At 47.0% G+C, this 27,848-nt stretch overlaps 1 protein-coding gene across 2 annotated transcripts in view; it reads right to left on the bottom strand.

Moving 5' to 3' along the window:
- Positions 1 to 25,949, bottom strand: part of IRF2 (interferon regulatory factor 2) — a 190,814-nt gene extending 164,865 nt beyond the window's left edge. Inside the window, exon 1 of one of the 2 annotated variants that reach the window (XM_063920713.1) lies at positions 25,741 to 25,949. Coding sequence is in view for 1 of the 2 variants with exons in the window: in XM_063920712.1 (XP_063776782.1) it covers positions 25,291 to 25,389 (99 nt within the window). In the remaining variant the exon portion in view is untranslated. Of the gene's footprint in view, positions 1 to 25,290; positions 25,507 to 25,740 lie in introns of those variants that run through there. The other variant, XM_063920712.1, reaches the window with a different exon arrangement.
- Between the last annotated feature and the right edge of the window lie 1,899 nt (positions 25,950 to 27,848).

Here is a 27,848-nt window from a genome sequence, read left to right on the forward strand (position 1 = left end):
CGATATGAACGTTCTCGTTCATTAATGAACGAGAACTCATTCATATCGGGCAGGGTGTAAGCACCAACAATTAACGATGCGCGGCCCCGCACTCGTTAATCGTTGGTGCCAGGTCGCTTATGCATGCAGGCCAATATAGACAATCTTGTCCATATTAGCATGCACTGCCATGGAGCCGGGTGTCGTCACTCGTCGTCCATAAGTATACTATAGTATCCATCCATCCCCCCCCCGGCATCAGGGCAGCTCGGCGGCGGATCTCCGAGTGTGTAGGGCCCATAAGAAGCTAATCAGATGTGCAAAGGCACAAGCTGAGGGGAAAATGGCCCAGTCATTGGGTAAAGGAGGCAAATCTTTTTTTTTTTTAGATACATAAGTGAAAGGAGCAAAACAAAAGGCGGAATAATAAAACTAAAAGACAGAGACTGGAGTCTTGAGGGAGACAATGTAATAGCAGATCATCTTAATAATTATTTTTGCTCAGTATTCACTACTGAAAGAGAGAGGAAGGGGCCACAGTTATGTTGCAGGGATATTAAGGAAAATGAAACAAGTACATTTACAGAGGAGAAGGTCCTAACAGAACGCTCAAAGCTGAAAGTGGACAAATGTATGGGGCCTGATGGGATACATTCAAGGAAACTAAAGGAACTTAAAGAGGTGCTGGTAGCACCATTGACAGAATTATTCAACCAGTCATCAGCTACAGGAGTAATTGTAGAGGACTGAAAAAGAGCGAACATAGGGGGTCATTCCAAGTTGATCCGCTCGCTAGCAGTTTTTAGCAGCTGTGCAAACGCATAGTCTCCGCCCGCAGGGGGGGGGGGGGGGGGAGTGTATTTTCGCTTTGCAGGAGTGCAAACGCCTGTGCAGCAGAAAGCCTGCAAACACATTTTGTGCAAAACAAGACCAGCCCTGTAGTTACTTATCCTGTGTGATGATTGCTACGACGAGTGACATGGTAATGACGTCAGATACCCGCCCAGCAAACGCCCGGCCACGCCTGCGTTTTTCCAAACACTCCCAGAAAATGGTCAGTTGACACCCAGAAATGCCCTCTTCCTGTCAATCTACTTGCGATCGGCTGTGCGTTTCTAATCGTCGCTAGAACCAGTGCAAAACCACAAAGGACTTTGTACCCGTATGACGCGCGTGCGCATTGCGGTGCATACGTATGCCAAGATTAGCCATTTTTTTCACTGATTGCTACGCAGCAAACAATGGCAGCTAGCGATCAACCCGGAATGACACCCCCATAGTCCCACTGCACAAAAGTGGAAGCAAGGAAGAGGCAATAAACTTCCGACCAGTGAGTCTTACATCAGTAGTAGGGAAATTGATGGAAACACTCTTAAAAGAACGAGTTGTAGATAATCTCAAATCCTGCAATTTTCAGGATCCCAAACAGCATGGATTCACTGGGCGGGAGATCACATCAAACAAATCTTACTGACTTTCTTGACTGTGTGACTAAAGTGATGGCTAGAGTTGGAGCCGTGGATATAGCTTATCTAGACCTTAGTGAGGCTTTTGACACTGTTCCACATCGCAGACTGCTGAATAAACTTGGAAATTTTGGATTGGATACTAGAATTATTGAATGGATAAGATCTCGGCTGTAGGATAGAAAACAGAGAGTTGTGGTAAATGGAGTGCATTCACAGGAGGGAAATGTTATCAGTGGAGTACCCCAGGCATCTGTACTTGGACCAGTGCTTTTTTACATCTTTATTGGTGATATTGCAAATGGTATTAAAATGGAAAGTATGCCTTTTTGCAGAGGACACAAAGGTATGCAACAGGGTAGGCACACCAGGTGGGGTAAAACAAATGATTGAGGATCTAGCTAGACTAGAGGAATGGTCAAGAGTGTGGCAATTACAGTTTAATGCAAAATCATGCACTTGGGTCTCAAAAATACTAAGGCTAAATATAGTATTAATGGTACTATACTGGAAAATACTGAGGAGGAAAGGGATCTAGGAGTCTCTATTTCAGGTGACTGAAAGGCAGGTAAGCAATGTAATAAAGCAATGAGGAAGGCTAGTCAGATGCTTGGCTGCATTAGGAGAAGAATCAGCAGCAGAAAGAAGTAATAATGCCACTGTATAGGTCATTGGTACAGCCTCATCTAGAATACTGTGTTCACTTCTGGAGGTCATATCTTCAAAAGGATATTAATACATGAGACTGTACAAAGAAGTGCAACTAAAAATAAGATTTTACTCACCCGTAAATCTATTTCTCGTAGTCCGTAGTGGATGCTGGGACTCCGTAAGGACCATGGGGAATAGCGGCTCCGCAAGAGACTGGGCACAACTAAGAAAGCTTTAGGACTAACTGGTGTGCACTGGCTCCTCCCACTATGACCCTCCTCCAGACTTCAGTTAGGATACTGTGCCCGGAAGAGCTGACACAATAAGGAAGGATTTTGAATCCCGGGTAAGACTCATACCAGCCACACCAATCACACCGTATAACTCGTGATATTATACCCAGTTAACAGTATGAACATAACAGAGCCTCTCAACAGATGGCTCAACAATAACCCTTTAGTTAACAATAACTATATACAAGCATTGCAGACAGTCCGCACTTGGGACGGGCGCCCAGCATCCACTACGGACTACGAGAAATAGATTTACCGGTGAGTAAAATCTTATTTTCTCTAACGTCCTAAGTGGATGCTGGGACTCCGTAAGGACCATGGGGATTATACCAAAGCTCCCAAACGGGCGGGAGAGTGCGGATGACTCTGCAGCACCGAATGAGAGAACTCAAGGTCCTCCTCAGCCAGGGTATCAAATTTGTAGAATTTTGCAAACGTGTTAGCCCCTGACCAAGTAGCAGCTCGGCAAAGTTGTAAAGCCGAGACCCCTCGGGCAGCCGCCCAAGAAGAGCCCACTTTCCTCGTGGAATGGGCTTTTACAGATTTAGGCTGCTGCAGGCCAGCCGCAGAATGCGCAAGCTGAATTGTGCTACAAATCCAGCGAGCAATAGTCTGCTTCGAAGCAGGAGCACCCAGTTTGTTGGGTGCATACAGGATAAATAGCGGAGTCAGTCTTCCTGACTCCAGCCGTCCTGGAAACATAAATTTTCAAGGCCCTGACTACGTCCAGTAACTTGGAGTCCTCCAAGTCCCTAGTAGCCGCAGGCACAACAATAGGTTGGTTCAAGTGAAAAGCTGATACCACCTTAGAGAGAAACTGGGGACGAGTCCTCAATTCTGCCCTATCCATATGGAAAACCAAATAGGGGCTATTACATGACAAAGCCGCCAATTCTGACACTCGCCTAGCCGAAGCCAAGGCCAAAAGCATGACCACTTTCCATGTGAGATATTTTAAATCCACGGTTTTAAGTGGCTCAACCCAATGTGACTTCAGGAAACCCAACACCACGTTGAGGTCCCACGGTGCCACTGGAGGCACAAAAGGAGGCTGAATATGCATCACTCCCTTAACAAATGTCTGAACTTCAGGCAGTGAAGCCAGTTCTTTTTGGAAGAAAATCGACAGAGCCGAAATCTGGACCTTAATGGAACCCAGTTTTAGGCCCATAGTCACCCCTGACTGTAGGAAGTGCAGAAACCGACCCAGCTGAAATTCTTCCGTTGGGGCCTTCCTGGCCTCACACCACGCAACATATTTTCGCCATATGCGGTGATAATGTTGTACGGTTACATCTTTTCTAGCTTTAATGAGCGTAGGAATGACTTCCTCCGGAATACCCTTTTCTTTTAGGATCCGGTGTTCAACCGCCATGCCGTCAAACGCAGCCGCGGTAAGTCTTGGAACAGACAGGGCCCCTGCAGCAGCAGGTCCTGTCTGAGCGGCAGAGGCCATGGGTCCTCTGAGATCAATTCTTGAAGTTCCGGGTACCAAGCTCTTCTTGGCCAATCCGGAACAATGAGTATAGTTCTTACTCCTCTTTTCCTTATTATCCTCAGTACCTTGGGTATGAGAGGAAGAGGGGGGGGAACACATAAACCGACCGGTACACCCACGGTGTCACTAGAGCGTCCACAGCTATCGCCTGAGGGTCCCTTGACCTGGCGCAATATTTTTCTAGCTTTTTGTTGAGGCGGGACGCCATCATGTCCACCTGTGGCCTTTCCCAACGGTTTACAATCAGTTGGAAGACTTCTGGATGAAGTCCCCACTCTCCCGGGTGGAGGTCGTGCCTGCTGAGGAAGTCTGCTTCCCAGTTGTCCACTCCCGGAATGAACACTGCTGACAGTGCTAACACGTGACTTTCCGCCCATCGGAGAATCCTTGTGGCTTCTGCCATCGCCGTCCTGCTTCTTGTGCCGCCCTGTCGGTTTACATGGGCGACTGCCGTGATGTTGTCTGACTGGATCAGAACCGGCTGGTTTTGAAGCAGGGGTTTTGCCTGACTTAGGGCATTGTAAATGGCCCTCAGTTCCAGAACATTTATGTGTAGGGAAGTCTCCTGACTTGACCAAAGTCCTTGGAAGTTTCTTCCCTGTGTGACTGCCCCCCAGCCTCGAAGGCTGGCATCCGTGGTCACCAGGACCCAGTCCTGTATACCGAATCTGCGGCCCTCTTTGAGATGAGCACTCTGCAGCCACCACAGCAGATACACCCTGGTCCTTGGAGACAAGGTTATCAACCGATGCATTTGAAGATGCGATCCGGACCATTGGTCCAACAGGTCCCACTGAAAGGTTCTGGCATGGAACCTGCCGAATGGAATTGCTTCGTAGGAAGCTACCATCTTTCCCAGGACTCGCGTGCAGTGATGCACCGACACCTGTTTTGGTTTCAGGAGGCCTCTGACTAGAGATGACAGCTCCTTGGCTTTTTCCTCTGGGAGATACACTTTTTTCTGGACTGTGTCCAGAATCATCCCCAGGAACAGTAGACGTGTCGCAGGAACCAGCTGTGACTTTGGAATATTTAGAATCCAACCGTGCTGGTGTAGCACCTCCTGAGATAGTGCTACGCCGACCAACAACTGCTCCCTGGACCTCGCCTTTATCAGGAGATCGTCCAAGTATGGGATAATTAAAACTCCCTTTTTTCGAAGGAGTATCATCATTTCGGCCATTACCTTGGTAAATACCCTCGGTGCCGTGGACAGGCCGAACGGCAACGTCTGGAATTGGTAATGACAATCCTGTACCACAAATCTGAGGTACTCCTGGTGAGGATGGTAAATGGGGACATGCAGGTAAGCATCCTTGATGTTCAGTGATACCATGTAATCCCCCTCTTCCAGGCTTGCAATAACCGCCCTGAGCGATTCCATCTTGAACTTGAATTTTTTTATATATGTGTTCAAGGATTTCAAATTTAAAATGGGTCTCACCGAACCGTCCGGTTTCTGTACCACAAACATTGTGGAATAGTAACCCCGTCCTTGTTGAAGTAGGGGCACCTTGACTATCACCTGCTGGGAATACAGCTTGTGAATTGCCTCTATCACAGCCTCCCTGCCTGAGGGAGTTGTTGGCAAGGCAGATTTGAGGAAACGGCGGGGGGGAAATGTCTAGAATTCCAGCCTGTACCCCTGAGATACCACTTGAAGGATCCAGGGGTCTACTTGTGAGCGAGCCCACTGATTGCTGAAGTTTTTGAGACGGGCCCCCACCGTACCTGGCTCCGCCTGTTGAGCCCCAGCGTCATGCGGCGGACTTAGAAGAAGAAGCGGGGGAGGACTTTTGTTCCTGGGAACTGGCTGTATGCTGCAGCTTTTTTCCCCTACCTCTGCCTCTGGGCAGAAAGGACGCGCCTCTACCCCGCCTGCTCTTTTGGGGACGAAAGGACTGTACCTGATAATACAGTGCTTTCTTTGGTTGTGAGGGGACATGTGGTAAAAATGCTGACTTCCCAGCCGTTGCTGTGGACACTAGGTCTGAAAGACCATCCCCGAACAACTCCTCACCCTTATAAGGCAAAACTTCCATGTGCCTTTTAGAATCTGCATCACCTGTCCACTGCCGAGTCAATAACCCTCTCCTGGCAGAAATGGACAGTGCACTTATTTTTGATGCCAGCCGGCAAATATCCCTCTGTGCATCTCTCATGTATAAGACAGCGTCTTTAATATGCTCTATGTTTAGCAATATAGTGTCCCTGTCTAGGGTGTCAATGTTTTCTGACAGGGAATCTGACCAAGCAGCTGCAGCACTGCACATCCATGCTGAAGCAATAGCTGGTCTCAGTATAATACCAGTGTGTGTATATATAGCCTTCAGGAGAGCCTCCTGCTTTCTATCAGCAGGTTCCTTTAGGGCGGCCGTATCCGGAGACGGTAATGCCACCTTTTTTGATAAGCGTGTAAGCGCTTTATCCACCTTAGGGGGTGTTTCCCAACGTGACCTATCCTCTGGCGGGAAAGGGTACGCCATTAGTAACTTTTTAGAAATTACCAATTTTTTATCTGGGCAAGCCCACGCTACTTCACACACTTCATTTAATTCTTCAGAAGGGGGAAAAACTACTGGGAGTTTTTTCTCTCCAAACATAATACCCTTTTTTGTGGTACCTGGGGTCACATCAGAAATGTGTAAAACATTTTTCATTGCCTCAATCATGTAACGAGTGGCCCTATTGGACATTACATTAGTCTCTTCGTCGTCGACACTGGTATCAGTATCCGTGTCGACATCTGTGTCTGCCATCTGAGGTAGCGGGCGTTTTAGAGCCCCTGATGGCCTTTGAGACGTCTGGGCAGGCACGAGCTGAGAAGCCGGCTGTCCCGCATTTGGCATGTCATCAAATTTTTTATGTAAGGAGTCGACACTTTCACGTAATTCCTTCCACAAGTCCATCCACTCAGGTGTCTGCCCCGCAGGGGGTGACAACCCATTTATAGGCATCTGCTCCGCCTCCACATAAGCCTCCTCATCAAACATGTCGACACAGCCGTACCGACACACCGCACACACACAGGGAATGCTCTGACAGGAGACAGGACCCCACAAAGCCCTTTGGGGAGACAGAGAGAGAGTATGCCAGCACACACCAGAGCGCTATATAATACAGGGATTAACTAAATTATATCCCCTTATAGCTGCTATATATGTATATTGCGCCTAAATTTAGTGCCCCCCCTCTCTTTTTTACCCTTCTGTAGTGTAGACTGCAGGGGAGAGCCAGGGAGCTTCCTTCCAGCGGAGCTGTGAGGGAGAAATGGCGCCAGTGTGCTGAGGGAGATAGCTCCGCCCCTTTTTCGGCTGACTTTTCTCCCGCTTTTTTATGGATTCTGGCAGAGGTATTTATCACATATATAGCCTCTGGGGCTATATATTGTGATGATTTTGCCAGGCAAGGTGTTTATATTGCTGCTCAGGGCACCCCCCCCCCCAGCGCCCTGCACCCATCAGTGACCGCAGTGTGAGGTGTGCAAGAGGAGCAATGGCGCACAGTTGCAGTGCTGTGCGCTACCTTGTTGAAGACAGGAGTCTTCTGCCGCCGATTTTCCGGATCACTTCTTGCTTCTGGCTCTGTAAGGGGGCCGGCGGCGCGGCTCCGGGACCGAACACTAATGGCCGGTTCCATGCGGTCGATCCCTCTGGAGCTAATGGTGTCCAGTAGCCTAAGAAGCCCAAGCTACCACCAGTTAGGTAGGTTCGCTTCTTCTCCCCTTAGTCCCTCGCTGCAGTGAGTCTGTTGCCAGCAGATCTCACTGTAAAATAAAAAACCTAAAATATACTCTCTCTCTAGGAGCTCAGGAGAGCCCCTAGTGTGCATCCAGCTCAGCCGGGCACAAGATTCTAACTGAGGTCTGGAGGAGGGTCATAGTGGGAGGAGCCAGTGCACACCAGTTAGTCCTAAAGCTTTCTTAGTTGTGCCCAGTCTCCTGCGGAGCCGCTATTCCCCATGGTCCTTACGGAGTCCCAGCATCCACTTAGGACGTTAGAGAAATGGTGCATGGCCTACATCACAAAACATACACAGAAAGACCAAAAAATCTCAATATGTATAGTTTGGAGCAGAGAAAGGAAAGGGGGAACATGATTGAAAGTTTTGAATATATCAAGGGTTTTAACAAAGTCCAGGAGGGAAACATTCTCCAAATCAAGAGAAGCAATAGGGCAAAAGGACATGCACGGAGACTGGAGGGGGGGAGGGTCAGGGGAAATTGGAGGAAAAAAATGACTTCACAGAAAGGGTAGTGGACAAGTAAAATAGCCTCCCATCAGAGGTTGTAGAGGCTAAGACAGTAGAGCTATTTAAACATGCATGGGATAGACATAAGGATATCCTTACAAATAAATAAGGATAAAATAAGTTTTGAGATAAAAATATGGTAAAAAAAATAAAAAAAAGGGTACGCAAAATGAGCAAAGTGGTTCTTATCTGCCGTCAAGTTCTGTTTCTATGGCAAGTGACCTGGTGTTGCAACATAGCATATGGAGGAGGGGGTGCAGAGTGTACTGTATATGGCTGGAGCAGTATATGGAGGAGGTGCCATGTATATAGGGGGCACTATATTGAGGGGTATGGGGTTGCAGTGAGTATATAGTGGCAGTATATTGTGGGGGGTAGAATATAGAAGAGGATGGGGTGCAGTGTATATAGGGGCAGTATATGGTGGGGGTGCAATGTACATAGGGAGTGTGTGTGTGTGTGTGTGTGTGTGTGTGTGTGTGTGTGTGTGTGTGTGTGTGTGTGTGTGTCACACAGAGGTGACTATATTGAAAAAAATCTGCATCTCTCTCTCTCTCCACTGTTCATATCTGCCCCTACCACTCCACTCTCTCCCCAGTCGCTATCTAACCCAACCCCTCCCCCCATAACCTATGTGCCCCTATCCCCGCTCTCTCCCTAGTCCCTATTTGCCCAAAGCCTCCTGCCCTCTTTCTTTCTCCCCCAGTTCCCTATCTGTCCCTACCCCACTTTCCAGCCACCAGTCCCTATATGTCCCTACCCCCACTCTCTCTCCCCAGCCCCCTCTCTCCATATGCAGCAAGTGTGAAACAGTTATTAATATTACCAGCAGCAGGTTAGAAGCCTGTAACATCTCCCTGCAGTTTCACTTACAGTTTGTGTCAGCTAACAGGGGTGAGAAGCAGAGTTGGCTTTTATTATACTGTATGTATGTATGTATGTATGTATGTATGTATGTATGTATGTAGAGTTGTGCTCATAAGTTTACATACCCTAGCAGAATTTGTGATTTTCTGCCCATTTGTCAGAGAATATGAATGATAACTCACAAACTTTTCTTTCACTCATGGTTAGTGGTTGGGTGAAGCCATTTATTGTGTTTACTCTTTTTAAATCATAATGACAACAGAAACTACCCAAATGACCCTGATCAAAAGTTTACATACCCCAGTTCTTAATACCGTGTATTGCCCCCTTTAACATCAATGACAGCTTGAAGTCTTTTGTGGTAGTTGTGGATAAGGCTCTTTATTTTCTCAGATGGTAAAGCTGCCCATTATTCTTGGCAAAAAGCCTCCAGTTCCTGTAAATTCTTGGGCTGTCTTGCATGAACTGCACGTTTGAGATCTCCCCAGAGTGGCTCAATGATATTGAGGTCAGGAGACTGAGATGGCCACTCCAGAACCTTCACTTTATTCTGCTGTAGCCAATGACAGGTCGACGTGGCCTTGTGTTTTGGATCATTGTCATGTTGGAACGTCCAAGTACGTCCCATGCGCAGCTTCCGGGCTGATGAGTGCAAATTTTCCTCCAGTATTTTCTGATAACATGCTGCATTCATCTTGCCATCAATTTTGACCAAGTTTCCAGTGCCTTTGTAGCTCACACATCCCCAAAACATCAGCGATCCACCTCCGTGTTTCACAGTAGGAATAGTGTACCTTTCATCATAGGCCTTGTTGACTCCTCTCCAAATGAAACGTTTATGGTTGTGGCCAAAAAGTTACATTTTGGTCTCATCACTCCAAATGACTTTGTTCTAGAAGTTTTGAGGCTTGTCTCTGTGCTGTTTGGAGTATTGTAAGCGGGATGCTTTGTGGCATTTGCGTAGTAATGGCTTTCTTCTGGTGACTCGACCATGCAGCCCATTTTTTCTACAAATGCCTCCTTATTGTGCATCTTGAAACAACCACACCACTTTTTTTCAGAGAGTCCTGTATTTCAGCTGAAGTTATTTATGGATTTTTCTTTGCATCCCGAACTATTTTCCTGGCAGTTGTGGCTGAAATTTTTGTTGGTCTACCTGTGGTTTCCACAGAATCCCTCATTTTCCACTTCTTAATTAGAGTTTGAAAACTGCTGATTGGCATTCTCAGTTGCTTGGATATCTTTTTATATCCCTTTCCTGTTTTATACAGTTCAATTACTTTTTCCCCGCAGATCCTTTGACAATTCTTTTGCTTTCCCCATGACTCAGAATCCAGACACGTCAGTGCAGCACTGGATGAAAGATGCAAGGGTCTTTCAGGAGTCCAGAAACTCACTGTCCTTTTATACACACACACGGATTACAAGCAAACAGATCACAGGTGAGGATGGTTACCTTTAGTAGCCATTCAAACCCGTTTGTGTCAACTTGTGTGCATGATATCAGGCCAAAATCTCCAGGGTATGTAAACTTTTGATCAGGGTCATTTGGATAGTTTCTGTTGTCATTATGATTTAAAAAGAGTAAACACAGTTGTTTGACAATAAATGGCTTCACCCAACCACTAACCATGAGTGAAAGAAAAGTTTGTGAGTTATCATTCATATTCTCTGACAAATGGCCAGAAAATCACAAATTCTGCTTGGGTATGTAAACTTATGAGCACAAATGTATGTATGTATGTATGTATGTATGATATATTATATTATATAGCGCACCACAAGGATTCTGCAGCGCCTAATAAAGTAAATGAGCAGAACAAGAAAGCGGGTGGTCTTCAGTATGCCGAATGTCGGGATCCCGGCGCACAGTATATAGTGTTCACTCTAGGCTGTTTTAGCAGGGCGCCGCGCCCTGCCCATTTTTTAACAGGCAAAACCCGCCCTGCCCCTTTTGCGGCGCCCTGCTAGAACAGCCGCCCGCTCCCTGCCCTCCCGGCGTGTATAGATGCCGTGCGCATGCGCGCGGCATTCATTCACGCATTGGGAGAGGGCTGGGGGAAGCCCAGCACCGACGGAGGTGCTGGGCACGCCCCCAACAGTGACGTCGCCGGCCACAGACGCTCTCTATAGTAGCGTCTGTGGGCCGCACCGCCCCCTAAAATGACGGATGTGTGGCCACGCCCCTAATTTGCGTGGCCGCACCCCCATTTCGGACGCGTGCCCCCGGAGTCCGACGCCCTGCCCCTTTTCACTCTTAGAGTGAACACTAGTATACCGGCGCCGGAATCCCGACAACCGGCATACCGACATATATTCTCCCTTGTGGGGATCCACGACCCCCCTGGAGGGAAAACCGTGCCCGCAGCGTGGCGAGCGCAGCGAGCCTGCAAGGGGCTCATTTGCGCTCGTCACACTGTCGGTATGCCGGCGGTCGGGCTCCCGGCGCCAGTATGCTGGTCGCCGGGAGCCCGGCCGCCGGCATACCATACTACACCCCAAGAAAGCAGCTACTTACAGTACAAGACATTGCAGGACAAGTACATGGTTTATAAACATTTCTGCATCAGAGGTCATAACACTTAAATAAGCAGCAAAGCGTCAGCAAACAAGGATTAGGTGCCATTGTAGGGAGTAAAGTTGGTTACAAACGTGTACAAACAGCAGTGCTGTGTTTCCCCAGCATGACCCCTGTCAGCTGCCTGCGAGAACCATACACACTGTGTGTACGGGACATCTATGGAATCGGATGGTCGAACCTTTAAAAATCAAACATGTACATAAGATTTGAGCACCAGATCCCGCCAGTTGCAGGAGCGTTATAAGCCATTTATCGCTCATGCATCAGCACAGTGTACACACCTATGCAATTGTCGGCCCGTTCTTTCGCTATCAAAAGAACGGCCAGACAATTGTATATGTGTGTACCCCACTTTAAGAGTAGACGATAGTATAAGTAACGGAAGGAAAAGCACATGAAGGGAGATGGACCTGCTCATCAGAGCTTACATTCTAAAATGGAATGGGCAGGCAGACAGGGGTGACACAGACGGGGTAAACCGTGAGCATGGCACAGAGGGTTAGGATGAGACATCGATCAAGATGGTTTTTATTTACAGTTCACTCCGATTCCCAAAAGACAGAGAAACCTCAGTAGGGAAAAAAGGAACACATTTCAATTTTGAGATAATAGTGGAAATAAAATAGTTTCTAATTACTAAATGTTAATGGGTGCTAAATGTGTGTTTCTTAGTAACACATTCAAATCAATTATAAGCACGCTCCACAATTGAAGAGGCGGCCATGCGAATATCCTGACAAAACCGCTCTGAGCCCAGTCACCCCTGTTGTAATGTGTAATACGCTACAACTGAGGGCCTAATTCAGACCTGATCGCTGTGCTGCAAATTACACTGTCCTGCGATCAGATAGTCGCCGCCCCGGGGGAGTGAAAATTCTCCCCGTGCAAGTATGCGAATGCACGTGTATGCTGTGCGAAAATTCCCCTCAGTCAGCGGACAGCTGCAAATCCGGTCACATCACACTCACCATCCAATATTTTTCCCATTCTGTGCAGTGTGTGCAGTCTGTACGTAGCTCAATACTTACTCCTCCAGTACGAAGGAATCAAGCTGATCGGGGCCGGAGCGGACGTCACACACCCTCCCTGAAATCGCTTGGGCACGCCTGTGTTTCTCCTGACTCTCCCAGAAAATGGCCAGTTACCACCCACAAACGTCCTCTTCCTGTCAATCACCTTGCGAACGCCCGTGCGATTAAAATTTTTGCACCATCCTGTTGTTGTTTGGCAACACACGTGTGCATTTCAGGGCATACGCAGTCTATCGATAATCGGCCATTTAGCAAATTCGCACAACAACGATCAGGTCTGAGTCGGGCTCTTAGGTTTGTACCTTACAAACATGAATGGACACAAGTTACTTAGAATGTGCAGCATATTACGGATTTCTAGCCAGTTACAATACCAGCTAGCACTCTTACGTATCCAGGCCCCTCTCGGCAAGTATGAATTTGTGCACGCATTCATTTTGCCGGCTGTCACGATCCTGGCTGTCAGGATACAGACGCCGGAATCCCATCACCCGGTGAAATTCCGGCTGTCGGGATCCCGGTGTCGGTCTCCTTATAGCTGGGATCCTGACAGCCGGCATATCATACTGAATCCCAGGAACTGGATTACCCTTAGAACTATAACATTATTACAGTGCCCCACATTGGAATAAAAAAACAAGTATATTGCAATTATTAGACTTACATTTGCAACAATACTTATTTCTACATCTGCATGAACATAAAAATAGTACAGTACCAAGGCTAGAGACTGAAACATCAGGACAGTTGCAAAGACTTGTAGAAAAAAGTTTAAAGTAAAACGGTTATGTACCGTACACTGTATTGCCAGACCTCTACTATCAGGCTTCTCAGTCACCAATTAGCTGATGACTAATGGCCATCTGCAGAAGGAAACTGCTGGGCCTAGATAAAGGTGATAGAAGTCATATCTACCACTGCGACTTCACCAATTTTCAGAATTCTGCAATATGTCATGTACAACAACTAAAACATTTCTGAGTACAGTATGCTTATACTGTACTTTATTTTTTCCAACTAAGTTTCTACTCTGTATCACTTCTAAGAATACCTTGACGTTACCACTTTTCCTCCTACTGGGTATTCAAGCTGTGACAGCCATTCAATAAGCCTCATCAACAAACTTACAATAAATGCAGTTTACTTCCACATATTAGATGAAGCGACGTCAAGGGAGAGGTGTTTGGCACATAAGGGGGGGTACACACTAGGCAATTTCAGCCAAAAAATAAACTTTTTAGGATGAAATCGTCCACTGTCTATGGGGTTAATATTGGTGACCGAGGAATGATGCGCGCTCCCGCACGCCGTTCAGCAATCACCAATACTGAGCTGACATGCAGCTCAACCTGTCAATGTCGGGCTGAGCTGCATGTTCGGGAATGCCGGCGGTGACATCACTGAACGTTATCATTGATCGATAACATTCAGTGTGTATGCACTATATCGTTCAACAATATAGTCATCCATCGCAGGCAATTCCGAATCGCCTAGTGTGTATCCGCCTTTAGGGACAAAAAACTACAAAAGTCCTTTTCTCCTTTAATGGCACGCCATCAAGAATGAAAGCTTTTTGTCATAAGGATGAACTCTTGTATCCTCACCTCCGCTGGATCAACACAGCTAGGAAAATATGTTTCCAAGTGTAAAGGGCAATAGAATATTCTGGCACTATATTAACAAAAAATGTAAAAAAAAATCCAACAAGTACCCAATGGGCTTTTTTTTCAACTCAGATTACTAACTGCCACTACAATTGTCTGTATAACCAGCTGAACGCCTCTGAACTTACAAAGATGTAGTTGTATGTACGGTGTATCAAAGCTACATGTAGACATTCAGGATTTTCTAGTTCCCGAGATCAGTTTTACCCAGATAAACTCCACTAGAAACACATTCAACAACACATATTCCAGATCTTGCTGACAGTAGTGCACCAGTCTCTTTAAATCTCTATCATTTTTAAGAAGGTCTTCACACTCCAACATCATACAACAAAAATGGCAATATCCTTCAATATTCCCAGTAAAGGGAATGTTTGTAAATGAAGCATAGTGACACGGGTTCCGGATTGAAAGTCGACAGTAACTAGGTCGACAATGTCTAGGTCGACCACTATTGGTCGACAGTAACTAGGTCGACAGGGTCTTTAGGTCAAAAGGTCGACATGAGTTTTCCACAATTTTTTTCTTTTTTTTGAACCTTTTCATACTTAACGATCCACGTGGACTACGATTGGAACGGTAATCTGGGCCGAGCGAAGCGAAGGCACCATGCCCGAAGCATGGCGAGCGAAGCGAGCCATGCGAGGGGACGCGGTGCACTAATTGGGGTTCCTGGTCACTCTACGAAGAAAACGACACCAAAATAACATTTAAAACTCATGTCGACCTTTTGACCTGTCGACCTAGAACATGTCTACCTAAAGACCCTGTCGACCTAGTTACTGTCGACCAATAGTGGTCGACCTAGACATTGTCGACCTAGTTACTGTCGACTTTTAATACCACACCCAGTGGCACTATACGTAATATCTCAATATAGTATACAATGGAGCCGTTAAAGAAAATAAGAATTTACTTACCGATAATTCTATTTCTCGTAGTCCGTAGTGGATGCTGGGGACTCCGTCAGGACCATGGGGAATAGCGGCTCCGCAGGAGACAGGGCACAAAAGTAAAAGCTTTAGGATCAGGTGGTGTGCACTGGCTCCTCCCCCCATGACCCTCCTCCAAGCCTCAGTTAGGATACTGTGCCCGGACGAGCGTACACAATAAGGAAGGATTTTGAATCCCGGGTAAGACTCATACCAGCCACACCAATCACACTGTACAACCTGTGATCTGAACCCAGTTAACAGCATGATAACAGCAGAGCCTCTGAAAAGATGGCTCACAACAATAATAACCCGATTTTTGTAACAATAACTATGTACAAGTATTGCAGACAATCCGCACTTGGGATGGGCGCCCAGCATCCACTACGGACTACGAGAAATAGAATTATCGGTAAGTAAATTCTTATTTTCTCTGACGTCCTAAGTGGATGCTGGGGACTCCGTCAGGACCATGGGGATTATACCAAAGCTCCCAAACGGGCGGGAGAGTGCGGATGACTCTGCAGCACCGAATGAGAGAACTCCAGGTCCTCCTCAGCCAGGGTATCAAATTTGTAGAATTTTTCAACGTGTTTGCCCCTGACCAAGTAGCAGCTCGGCAAAGTTGTAAAGCCGAGACCCCTCGGGCAGCCGCCCAAGATGAGCCCACCTTCCTTGTGGAATGGGCATTTACATATTTTGGCTGTGGCAGGCCTGCCACAGAATGTGCAAGCTGAATTGTACTACACATCCAACTAGCAATCGTCTGCTTAGAAGCAAGAGCACCCAGTTTGTTGGGTGCATACAGGATAACAGCAAGTCAGTTTTCCTGACTCCAGCCGTCCTGGAAACCTATATTTTCAGGGCCCTGACAACATCTAGCAACTTGGAGTCCTCCAAGTCCCTAGTAGCCGCAGGTACCACAATAAGCTGGTTCAGGTGAAACGCTGACACCACCTTAGGGAGAAACTGGGGACGAGTCCGCAGCTCTGCCCTGTCCGAATGGACAATCAGATATGGGCTTTTCTGAGACAAAGCCGCCAATTCTGACACTCGCCTGGCCAAGGCCAGGGCCAACAGCATGGTCACTTTCCATGTGAGATATTTCAAATCCACAGATTTGAGCGGTTTAAACCAATGTGATTTGAGGAATCCCAGAACTACGTTGAGATCCCACAGTGCCACTGGAGGCACCAGACATGGTACTTGCTGAAGCAAGTCCCTTCTTAGCGGCAGAGGCCATGAGTCCTCTGTGAGCATTTCTTGAAGTTCCGGGTACCAAGTCCTTCTTGGCCAATCCGGAGCCACGAGTATAGTTCTTACTCCTCTACGTCTTATAATTCTCAGTACCTTGGGTATGAGAAGCAGAGGAGGGAACACATACACCGACTGGTACACCCACGGTGTTACCAGAACGTCCACAGCTATTGCCTGAGGGTCTCTTGACCTGGCTCAATACCTGTCCAGTTTTTTGTTCAGGCGGGACGCCATCATGTCCACCTTTGGTCTTTCCCAACGGTTCACAATCATGTGGAAGACTTCCCGATGAAGTCCCCACTTTCCCGGGTGGAGGTCGTGCCTGCTGAGGAAGTTTGCTTCCCAGTTTTCCACTCCCGGAATGAACACTGCTGACAGTGCTATCACATGATTTTCCGCCCAGCGAAGAATCCTTGCAGTTTCTGCCATTGCCCTCCTGCTTCTTGTGCCGCCCTGTCTGTTTACGTGGGCGACTGCCGTGATGTTGTCCCACTGGATCAATACCGGCTGACCTTGAAGCAGAGGTCTTGCTAAGCTTAGAGCATTGTAAATTGTCCTTAGCTCCAGTATATTTATGTGGAGAGAAGTCTCCAGACTTGATCACACTCCCTGGAAATTTTTTCCCTGTGTGACTGCTCCCCAGCCTCTCAGGCTGGCATCCGTGGTTACCAGGACCCAGTCCTGAATGCCGAATCTGCGGCCCTTTAGTAGATGAGCACTCTGCAGCCACCGCAGAAGAAACACCCTTGTCCTTGGAGACAGGGTTATCCGCTGATGCATCTGAAGATGCGATCCGGACCATTTTTCCAGCAGATCCCACTGAAAAGTTCTTGCGTGAAATCTGCCGAATGGAATCGCTTCGTAAGAAGCCACCATTTTTCCCAGGATCCTTGTGCAATGATGCACTGACACTTTTCCTGGTTTTAGGAGGTTCCTGACTAGCTCGGATAACTCCCTGGCTTTCTTCTCCGGGAGAAACACCCTTTTCTGGACTGTGTCCAGAATCATCCCTAGGAACAGTAGACGTGTCGTCGGAAACAGCTGCGATTTTGGAATATTTAGAATCCACCCGTGCTGTCGTAGAACTACTTGAGATAGTGCTACTCCGACCTCCAACTGTTCTCTGGACCTTGCCCTTATCAGGCGATCGTCCATTTTCTTTGAAGAAGAATCATCATTTCGGCCATTACCTTGGTAAAGACCCGGGGTGCCGTGGACAATCCAAACGGCAGCGTCTGAAACTGATAGTGACAGTTCTGTACCACGAACCTGAGGTACCCTTGGTGAGAAGGGCAAATTGGGACATGGAGGTAAGCATCCCTGATGTCCAGGGACACCATATAGTCCCCTTCTTCCTGGTTCGCTATCACTGCTCTGAGTGACTCCATCTTGATTTGAACCTTTGTATGTAAGTGTTCAAATATTTCAGATTTAGAATAGGTCTCACCGAGCCATCTGGCTTCAGTACCACAATATAGTGTGGAATAATACCCCTTTCCTTGTTGTAGGAGGGGTACTTTGATTATCACCTGCTGGGAATACAGCTTGTGAATTGTTTCCAATACTGCCTCCCTGTCGGAGGGAGACGTTGGTAAAGCAAACTTCAGGAACCTGCGAGGGGGAGACGTCTCGAATTTCCAATCTGTACCCCTGGGATACTACTTGTAGGATCCAGGGGTCCACTTGCGAGTGAGCCCACTGCGTGCTGAAACTCTTGAGACGACCCCCCACCGCACCTGTTTGTACGGCCCCAGCGTCATGCTGAGGACTTGGCAGAAGCGGTGGAGGGCTTCTGTTCCTGGGAATGCCTGCTGCAGTCTTCTTCCCTTTCCTCTATCCCTGGGCAGATATGACTGGCCTTTTGCCCGCTTGCCCTTATGGGGACGAAAGGACTGAGGCTGAAAAGACGATGTCTTTTTCTGCTGAGATGTGACTTGGGGTAAAAAAGGTGGATTTTCCAGCTGTTGCCGTGGCCACCAGGTCCGATGGACCGACCCCAAATAACTCCTCCCCTTTATACGGCAATACTTCCATGTGCCGTTTGGAATCTGCATCACCTGACCACTGTCGTGTCCATAAACATCTTCTGGCAGATATGGACATCGCACTTACTCTTGATGCCAGAGTGCAAATATCCCTCTGTGCATCTCGCATATATAGAAATGCATCCTTTAAATGCTCTATAGTCAATAAAATACTGTCCCTGTCAAGGGTATCAATATTCTCAGTCAGGGAATCCGACCAAGCCACCCCAGCGCTGCCCATCCAGGCTGAGGTGATCGCTGGTCGCAGTATAACACCAGTATGTGTGTATATACTGTTTAGGATATTTTCCAGCCTCCTATCAGTTGGCTCTTTGAGGGCGGCCGTATCAGGAGACGGTAACGCCACTTGTTTTGATAAGCGTGTGAGCGCCTTATCCACCCTAAGGGATGTTTCCCAACGCACCATAACTTCTGGCGGGAAAGGGTATACCGCCAATAATTTTCTATCGGGGGAAACCCACGCATCATCACACACTTCATTTAATTTATCTGATTCAGGAAAAACTACAGGTAGTTTTTTCACACCCCACATAATACCCTTTTTTGTGGTACTTGTAGTATCAGAAATATGTAACACCTCCTTCATTGCCCTTAACATGTAACGTGTGGCCCTAAAGGAAAATACGTTTGTTTCTTCACCGTCGACACTGGAGTCAGTGTCCCAGTCTGTGTCTGTGTCGACCGACTGAGGTAAATGGGCGTTTTAAAGCCCCTGACGGTGTTTGAGACGCCTGGACAGGTACTAATTTGTTTGCCGGCCGTCTCATGTCGTCAACCGACCTTGCAGCGTGTTGACATTATCACGTAATTCCCTAAATACGCCATCCATTCCGGTGTCGACTCCCTAGAGAGTGACATCACCATTACAGGCAATTGCTCCGCCTCCTCACCAACATCGTCCTCATACATGTCGACACACACGTACCGACACCCAGCACACACACAGGGAATGCTCTGATAGAGGACAGGACCCCACTAGCCCTTTGGGGAGACAGAGGGAGAGTTTGCCAGCACACACCAAAACGCTATAATTATACAGGGACAACCTTTATATAAGTGTTTTCCCCTTATAGCATCTTAATATATAATCATATCGCCAAATAAGTGCCCCCCCTCTCTGTTTTAACCCTGTTTCTGTAGTGCAGTGCAGGTGAGAGCCTGGGAGCCTTCCCACCAGCAGTTCTGTGAGGGAAAATGGCGCTGTGTGCTGAGGAGAATAGGCCCCGCCCCCTTTTCGGCGGGCTTCTTCTCCCGTTTTTCTGACAACCTGGCAGGGGTTAAATACATCCATATAGCCCCAGAGGCTATATGTGATGTATTTTTAGCCAGTATAGGTATTTTCATTGCTGCCCAGGGCGCCCCCCCCCCAGCGCCCTGCACCCTCAGTGACCGTTGGTGTGAAGTGTGCTGAGAGCAATGGCGCACAGCTGCAGTGCTGTGCGCTACCTCATGAAGACTGAGAAGTCTTCAGCCGCCGATTTCTGGACCTCTTCTCTCTTCAGCATCTGCAAGGGGGTCGGCGGCGCGGCTCCGGTGACCCATCCAGGCTGTACCTGTGATCGTCCCTCTGGAGCTAGTGTCCAGTAGCCTAAGAAGCCAATCCATCCTGCACGCAGGTGAGTTCACTTCTTCTCCCCTAAGTCCCTCGTTGCAGTGAGCCTGTTGCCAGCAGGACTCACTGAAAATAAAAAACCTAATAAAACTTTTACTCTAAGCAGCTCTTTAGGAGAGCCACCTAGATTGCACCCTTTTCGGCCGGGCACAAAAACCTAACTGAGGCTTGGAGGAGGGTCATGGGGGGAGGAGCCAGTGCACACCACCTGATCCTAAAGCTTTTACTTTTGTGCCCTGTCTCCTGCGGAGCCGCTATTCCCCATGGTCCTGACGGAGTCCCCAGCATCCACTTAGGACGTCAGAGAAATAAGAATTAGTGAAGGAATTTTATCACTCAGAAGATAGAAGCATCGCCATCAACCCATGGTAACGAAACTCTCTTACAGGCATCCTGCCACAACAGCTGCAACAAAGTGACCATGAGGAGGTGTACAATCTGTACATACATCATACCTTGGTACACAGATCCATAAATACTTATATGCTGGAAATTACATTTTTCTGATACAATGTGTTTGACAAATTTTATCTCCTTCAAAAATAACTGCTCTTAAACTTTATTTTTAAAGCCTATGGCCCAAATTAATCACATATTGGTTGGTACTTTATCTCTGTCCAATCAGCTCTTGTCATTTTACAGGCTGTATTTGAAAAATGACAGGAGCTGATTGCTTTGTTCTTTTTTTCGCTCTCCAAGATTTGATAAATCTGCTCCTAACAACTGAAACCCACACAGGAAACGTATAATGGTCCCTTATGAGCTGGTTGTCATCACTGTGACGTATTTTTTCATGCATTAATGTATGCTGCCAGTATAATAGATTGTACTGGTAAATAGTTGGGCTTAATAGCACACATTTTCATGCATTTTATCTGCACAAGAAGCGCTCAAGATAGACAGGTGGGTTAGGAGTGGCACTGGCAATATACACCTGAGTATGGGATGAAACTGTTCTAGGTTTGCTGTTTTAGAGCAAACAAACTGTGAAGTAATATCGAGGTCTGAAAAAAATGCATTTTTCCACCGATACATAAATGTTCCACATATATAGATATGCATATCTTTTCTGTAAATAGCACCTTATTGAGCCTGCCAGAGATGGGCAGTAATTCATATCAATAGTGGATCAATATAAAACATTAAGGATTCAATTAGAACCAAGTAAGTTGCTGCTATATGCTGCACATAAGGTACCACCAGACTTGCAGATATTTGTTTGCAACCCTAATAGGCTGTGTATTATTATTATTTATTACCAGTTATTTATATAGCGCACATATATTCCGCAGGGCTTTACAGAGAATATTTGCTCGTTCACATCAGTCCCTGCCCCAGTGGAGCTTACAATCCATATTCCCTATCACATGTACACGCACACACATTCACGCTAGGGTTAATGTTGTTGGGAGCCAATTTACCTATCGGTATATTTTTGGATTGTGGGAGGAAACCGGAGTATGCGGAGGAAACCCACGCAAGTACGGGGAGAATATACAAACTCCACACAGTTAGGGACATGGCGGGAATCGATCCCATGACCTCAGTGCTGTGAGGCAGTAATGCTAACCATTACACCACCCGTACTGCCCCTGTGTACAAATATCCCCAAGTCCAGGGAGAGATCATGCCAAAAGGGGAGTGAGATGCAGGCGTTTCCAGTGTTACAAAGTCTGGGGGGTGAGATTACATTGCGATGGGGGGGGGGGAGCTGCGGGGCTGTTGGTGGCATTTCCACACTGTTACAAAGTCTGGGGCGAGATTGTGCCACGAGGGGGAGCGAGCTGCCGGGCTGTTGCCAGTGTTTCCACACTGTTACCACATAACCCCCACACATCTAATTAATTTACCTCTGCAAGTTTGTTTACAGAGTTTTCTGATGACTGGATAGGCTGCACAGTCTCCCACCCTGGCTCCCAAATGAAACATTCTTTTCTCTTTCCACTGCATTCTGTAATAATAATATATTTTCAGTACAAAACATGTTCTATTCATAAACGTCAATGCATTAAGACTAATTTATTTGCTGGTCAGTGAGGACATATTTTCATTTGGAATATGGTTTTGCTTTGTAAGCGATTGCTGCTTTAAAATAACGTACGAGTTCGGCCGGGAACCCGCATCTCCGGCCAACTCAATCTTCATTACACCTAGCTCATAGTGTTGGAAACAGTTACAAGTGGGTTTGGTGAAGGGATGACAATTTTATCTTTCAATTGGGTATAAATGATCATATCATTAGGTCTGTAGGTTACATAAGACATTGGTATATGGTAGAAGAGACTACACAACAGAGAGTTGTGGTAAATGGAGTGCATTCACGGGAGGGAAATGTTACAAGTGGAGTACCCCAGGGATCTGTACTTGGACCAGTGCTTTTTAATATCTTTATTGGTGACATTGCAAATGGCATTAAAGGGAAAGTATGCCTTTTTGCAGATGACACAAAGGTATGCAACAGGGTAGACACACCAGGTGGGGTAAAACAAATGATTGAGGATCTAGGTAGACTAGAGGAATGGTCAAGAGTCTGGCAATTACAGTTTAATGCCAAAAAATGCAAAATCATGCACTTGGGTCTCAAAAATCCTAAAGCTAAATACAGGATTAATGGCACTATACTGGAAACTACTGAGGAGGAAAGGGATCTAGGAGTCACTATTTCAGATGACTTAAAGGCAGGTAAGCAATGTAACAAGGCAATGAGGAAGGCTAGTCAGATGCTTGGCTGCATTGGGAGAGGAATCAGCAGCAGAAAGAAGTAATAATGCCACTGTATAGGTCATTGGTACGGCCTCATCTAGAATACTGTATTCAGTTCTGGAGGCCATATCTTCAAAAGGATATTAATACATTAGAAACTGTACAAAGGAGGGCAACTAAAATGGCGCATGGCCTACATCACAAAACATACCCAGAAAGACTAAGAAATCTCAATATGTATAGTTTGGAGCAGAGAAGGGAAAGGGGGGACATGATAAAACCCTTGATATATTTGAAAGATTCTAACAAAGTCCAGGAGGGAAACATTCTCCAAATGAAGAGAAGCAATAGGACACGAGGACATGCACTGAGACTGGAGGGGGGGGGGAGGTTCAGGGGAAATTTGCGGAAAAATTATTTCACAGAAAGGGTAGTGGACAAGTGGAATAGTCTCCCATCAGAGGTGGTAGAGGCTAAGACAGTAGAGCAATTTAAACATGCATGGGATAGACATAAGGATATCCTTACAAAGAAATAAGGATCAAATAAGGTTAGAGATAAAAATAATAATTAAAAAAAAAAAAGGGGGCAGACTAGATGGGCCAAGTGGTTCTTATCTGCCGACAAATTCTATGTTTCTATGTAATGCAGTGGTTCTCAACTGTAGTCCTCATGTACTCCATAACAGGTCATATTTCCTGGATATACTTAATCATGCAAGATCAACTGATCTATTTTGATGGGACAGTATTTATCCTACCCGTTTCCACAAACAGAAATCCTGAAAACATGACCTGTTGGTACTAGCTGGAGTTGAGAACCACTGATACAGTGTAAAGCACTTTTTATACAGAAAGGGATATGTGATACATATGATATCCTGGCAGACTGGATGTCACTATACCGACAGCGGCATCCCGTCTGCCGGAATCTAGCGGCGAGTCAGCGAGACCCCTCGCCACCACAGGTTCCCAGTGGTGGTCGGGATTCCAGCGGCGGTCTCCTGAACGCCAGGATACCGACAACAGGTAAATTTACTGCATCCCAGGGATATTTATTTAAACAACTATAAATAAAAAAATAAATAAATAAAATAAATTTAAAGAAAAAAAAAAAGTGCTAGCACATTCTCATGCAGAAAATATAAAGTAATTCGAGTACACATTACAAAAATTAATAATGTAAAGAAATGTACTAACATATGGTAAACTAAATGCAGTCTACAACTTTGTATCTTTTTTTCTGTTTATTTGTATAACTTTGGGTACGCCAGATGTCAGATTTCTCCATACAGTACATACATTGCAAGCACTGAAATAAATGACAGCTAGGGTTGTAATTGTAGAACTGTTCCTAACGTGTGAAATGCTGCCAGTCACTGCTTTGCCCAGGGCTGGGTATAACTTCCTTGTTTCATAATGCAATTGTATTACTATTGTAACAAAGTGAACTAAAATGTTGCAAAATATAGAGTTCAAGTAGTTCTAACCAATACATTATAACAGACACACGAATATTGCTGCCCTTAAAACAATGCTGAAGTATATCTTTCGCCTTTATTGGGCTGAAGCAGCAGTTGGTGGCACAGTCAGCAAGCCTGAGCCTGCACCTCCCATCCCCCCCAGCTTGTTACAAGTTGCCAGCACAGAGGCCTTCCTCCACACTGACGTGTAACAAGAGCTGCAATTGGCTGATTTCCAGTTAGCTCAACTGTCCCATTGGCTGTGTGAGAAATCAGTCAACAAAACTTACTTGAGTGAAAGAGAGAAGCTTCAAAGCTCTTTAACCAGTTCAGTACTCTGAATCCTTGCACCATATTATACTATGCCACACACACATACATATAGGTGTGTAATAACGTGAACACAATGTGGGTGGGGGACTAAAACAGAGTCCTGCTTATTCAATGGGAAGGAAGCAGCCAGTGTCAACCTAGCAGCACTCCCAATGCACAGACAGGCCTGCAGTCAGACAAGCATAGACCTGACACTGCTGGTACTAGGCTAGGATATGCACAAACAACCATAGTGGCAGGTTTATAGGAGCTAGGAGATACATGTCAGTATGGAAACCTGTCAGGTGCACAGATATAGGAAAGAATAAGCACAGCACTAATTAAACTGCAAGCACACTCCTGTAGTACATACCAGCTGTACAAACAATTCAATGCATGCTACACTGGATGCTCCCACGCTGGGTAAAAGCTATTGTGGGACGGAAATGCCCAGCATGTATCTCAGTGCACTGTCACTGCCAACACTACTCTGGCAATATAGAAGTGACAGCACATCCAATGTGTAACACAATGCAGTGACACAGGAATAACAATGTCACATAATCACACTGTAGCAAACAACAGCCCCATGCCATGTGATGCAGCAGGGACTCTGCTCCTGTCCCCATACCAGCTACATAGGCACATTGCAAACACATCAGACCTATTTGGGAGGATTGTTTTACCTCATGCCGTAAATGGCAATGTGTCAGCTGGGGGCTGCAGCTGCCTGCCCAGTGTGGCCAGAACTCCTGCCCACATGCTGCCCAGCATCCAGCAGGCATGCCATCTCCACAGGTCCTCCCAGCATTCCCACCGATCCTGGAGCAATGGCACAAGTGTCGCCTCCCTTGGAGGGTGACCAAGGACAAGAGCAGCTCCCAAATCCAAAAGCGAAATTAAAACTTCCCCTCACCCCAGCCCCCACCCTGAAGCCCTGGCACAGGATCACTCCCTCTTTCTCTTTCGCATTTTATTGTGCCACCGGCCGCTAGCTCCTGCGAGTTATGTATGAAAGGTGCACGCCGCAGAGACACACAGGGCAGCAAGGTTACAGTATCGACAGCACTCCGCCTGACACCCGGCTACTACCGTGGATCAGTGTTCCCAGGCGTTGTGCAACGCAAGTTACATACCAGCAGCGGCTGATCGCGGGATCAAAACTAAAAGTGACGGCTCCAGATCGAAAGCAAAACAAGGAGGAGAGGAAAGTGAGACTAGCAGCGCCGCTCAGGCACACAGTGCCCCCTCCCCGGATTTGTTTGTTTCGTGTTTGCTCAGCAGCAGCACAGGGATGGGGAGGGGAGGAACTGGCTCCACTGCTGCCTTCCTATTGGCGAGACCGCCCCCCTGCCCAGCCATTCTCGGAACTAGGCAATTTCATTTTCACTTCCCTCTATGAACTCAGCGCGTCACTGGCAGCCCAGCCACTGCAGCCTGGGAGCTGCTGGAGCCAGTCATCGCTGACAGGCCTGTACAGGGAGATGAGGCTGAGAAGCAGTCACCGAAAGGCCTGCATAGGCATAAGAGGATGGGAACTATTCACAGAAAGGCCTACACGGTGATAAGAGGATGGGAGCTAGTCAGTGAAAGGCCTGCACAGGGATAAGAGGATGGGAACAGAAAGGCCTGTACATGCATAAAATGCTGGGAATCAGTCACAAAAAGGCCTACAAAGGCATAAGAGGATGGGAACTGAAAGGCTTACATGGAGATAAGAGGATGGGATTGGGAACCAGTCACAGAAAGGCCTGTACATGCATAAAAGGCTGGGAATCAGTCACAAAAAGGCCTACAAAGGCATAAGATCATGGGAATTGGGAACCAGTCACTGAAAGGTCTACATGGGGATAAGAGGCTGGGATTGGGAACCAGTTACAGAAATGTCTGTGCAAGGGATATAGGGCTGGGCACCAGTCACAGAAAGGCCTGCACATGGATAATTGGCTGGAAACTGGGAAAGGCCTGCACAAAGATGAGAGGCTGGGATTAGGAACCAGTCATCACTGAAAGGTCTACACAGGGATAAGAGGAGGGGAACTAGTAACTGAAAGGCCTACATGGTGGTAAGAGGCTGGATTGGGAACAAATCACAGAAAGACCTGCACAGGGATATGGGGCTGGGAACCAGTCACAGGAAGGCCTGCACAGTCTTAAAAGGCCGGGAATCACAGAAAGGCCTACAAAGGTATGAGAATGGGAGCTAGTCACAGAATGGCCTGCACAGGGATAAGAGGATCAGGGGAACATTTACTAAGCAGTGATAATAGCTGAGAAGTGAGCCAGTGGAGAAATTTCCCCATCAACCAATCAGCAGCTCTGTATCATTTTATAGTATACAAATTATAGATATTACTTCAGTGCTGATTGGTTGCCATGGGCAACTTCTCCACTGGCTCACTTCACCGCTCTTATCACTGCTTAGTAAATGTACCCCTCAGTCACTGAAAGGCTTACATGGGGATAAGAGGCTGGAATTGGGAACCAGTCACAGAAAGGCCTGTACAGGGATGTGGGGCTGGGAACCAGTCACAGAAAGGCATGCACAGTCTTAAAAGGCTGGGAATCACAGAAATGCCTACAAAGGCATAAGAGGATGGGAATTGGGAACCAGTCACTGAAAGGCCTACATGGGGATAAGAGGCTGGGATTGGGAACCAGTTACAGAAATTTCTGTGCAAGGGATATAGGGCTGGGCACCAGTCACAGAAAGGCCTGCACATGGATAATAGGCTGGAAACTGGGAAAGCCCTGCACGGAGATGAGAGGCTGGGATTAGGAACCAGTCATCACTGAAAGGTCTACACAGGGATAAGAGGCTGGGAACTAGTAACTGAAAGGCCTAGATGGTGATAAGAGGCTGGATTGGGAACAAATCACAGAAAGACCTGCACAGGGATATGGGGCTGGGAAGCAGTCACAGAAAGGCCTGCACAGGGACAGGAGGTGGGGCTGAGAACCAGTAACTGAAAGGCCTGCATAGGCATAAGTGGATGGGTACTAGTCACAGAAAGGCCTACACAGGGACAAGAGGATGGAAGCTAGTCACAGAATGGCCTGCACAGGGATAAGAGGATCAGTCACTGAAAGGCTTACATGGGGATAAGAGGCTGGAATTGGGAACCAGTCACAGAAAGGCCTGTACAGGGATGTGGGGCTGGGAACCAGTCACAGAAAGGCCTGCACAGGGATGTGGGGCTGGGAACCAGTCACAAAAAGGCCTGCACAGTCTTAAAAGGCTGGG

This window comes from Pseudophryne corroboree, chromosome 1 (genome assembly GCF_028390025.1).
Source record: "Pseudophryne corroboree isolate aPseCor3 chromosome 1, aPseCor3.hap2, whole genome shotgun sequence".
Lineage (NCBI taxonomy): Eukaryota > Metazoa > Chordata > Amphibia > Anura > Myobatrachidae > Pseudophryne > Pseudophryne corroboree.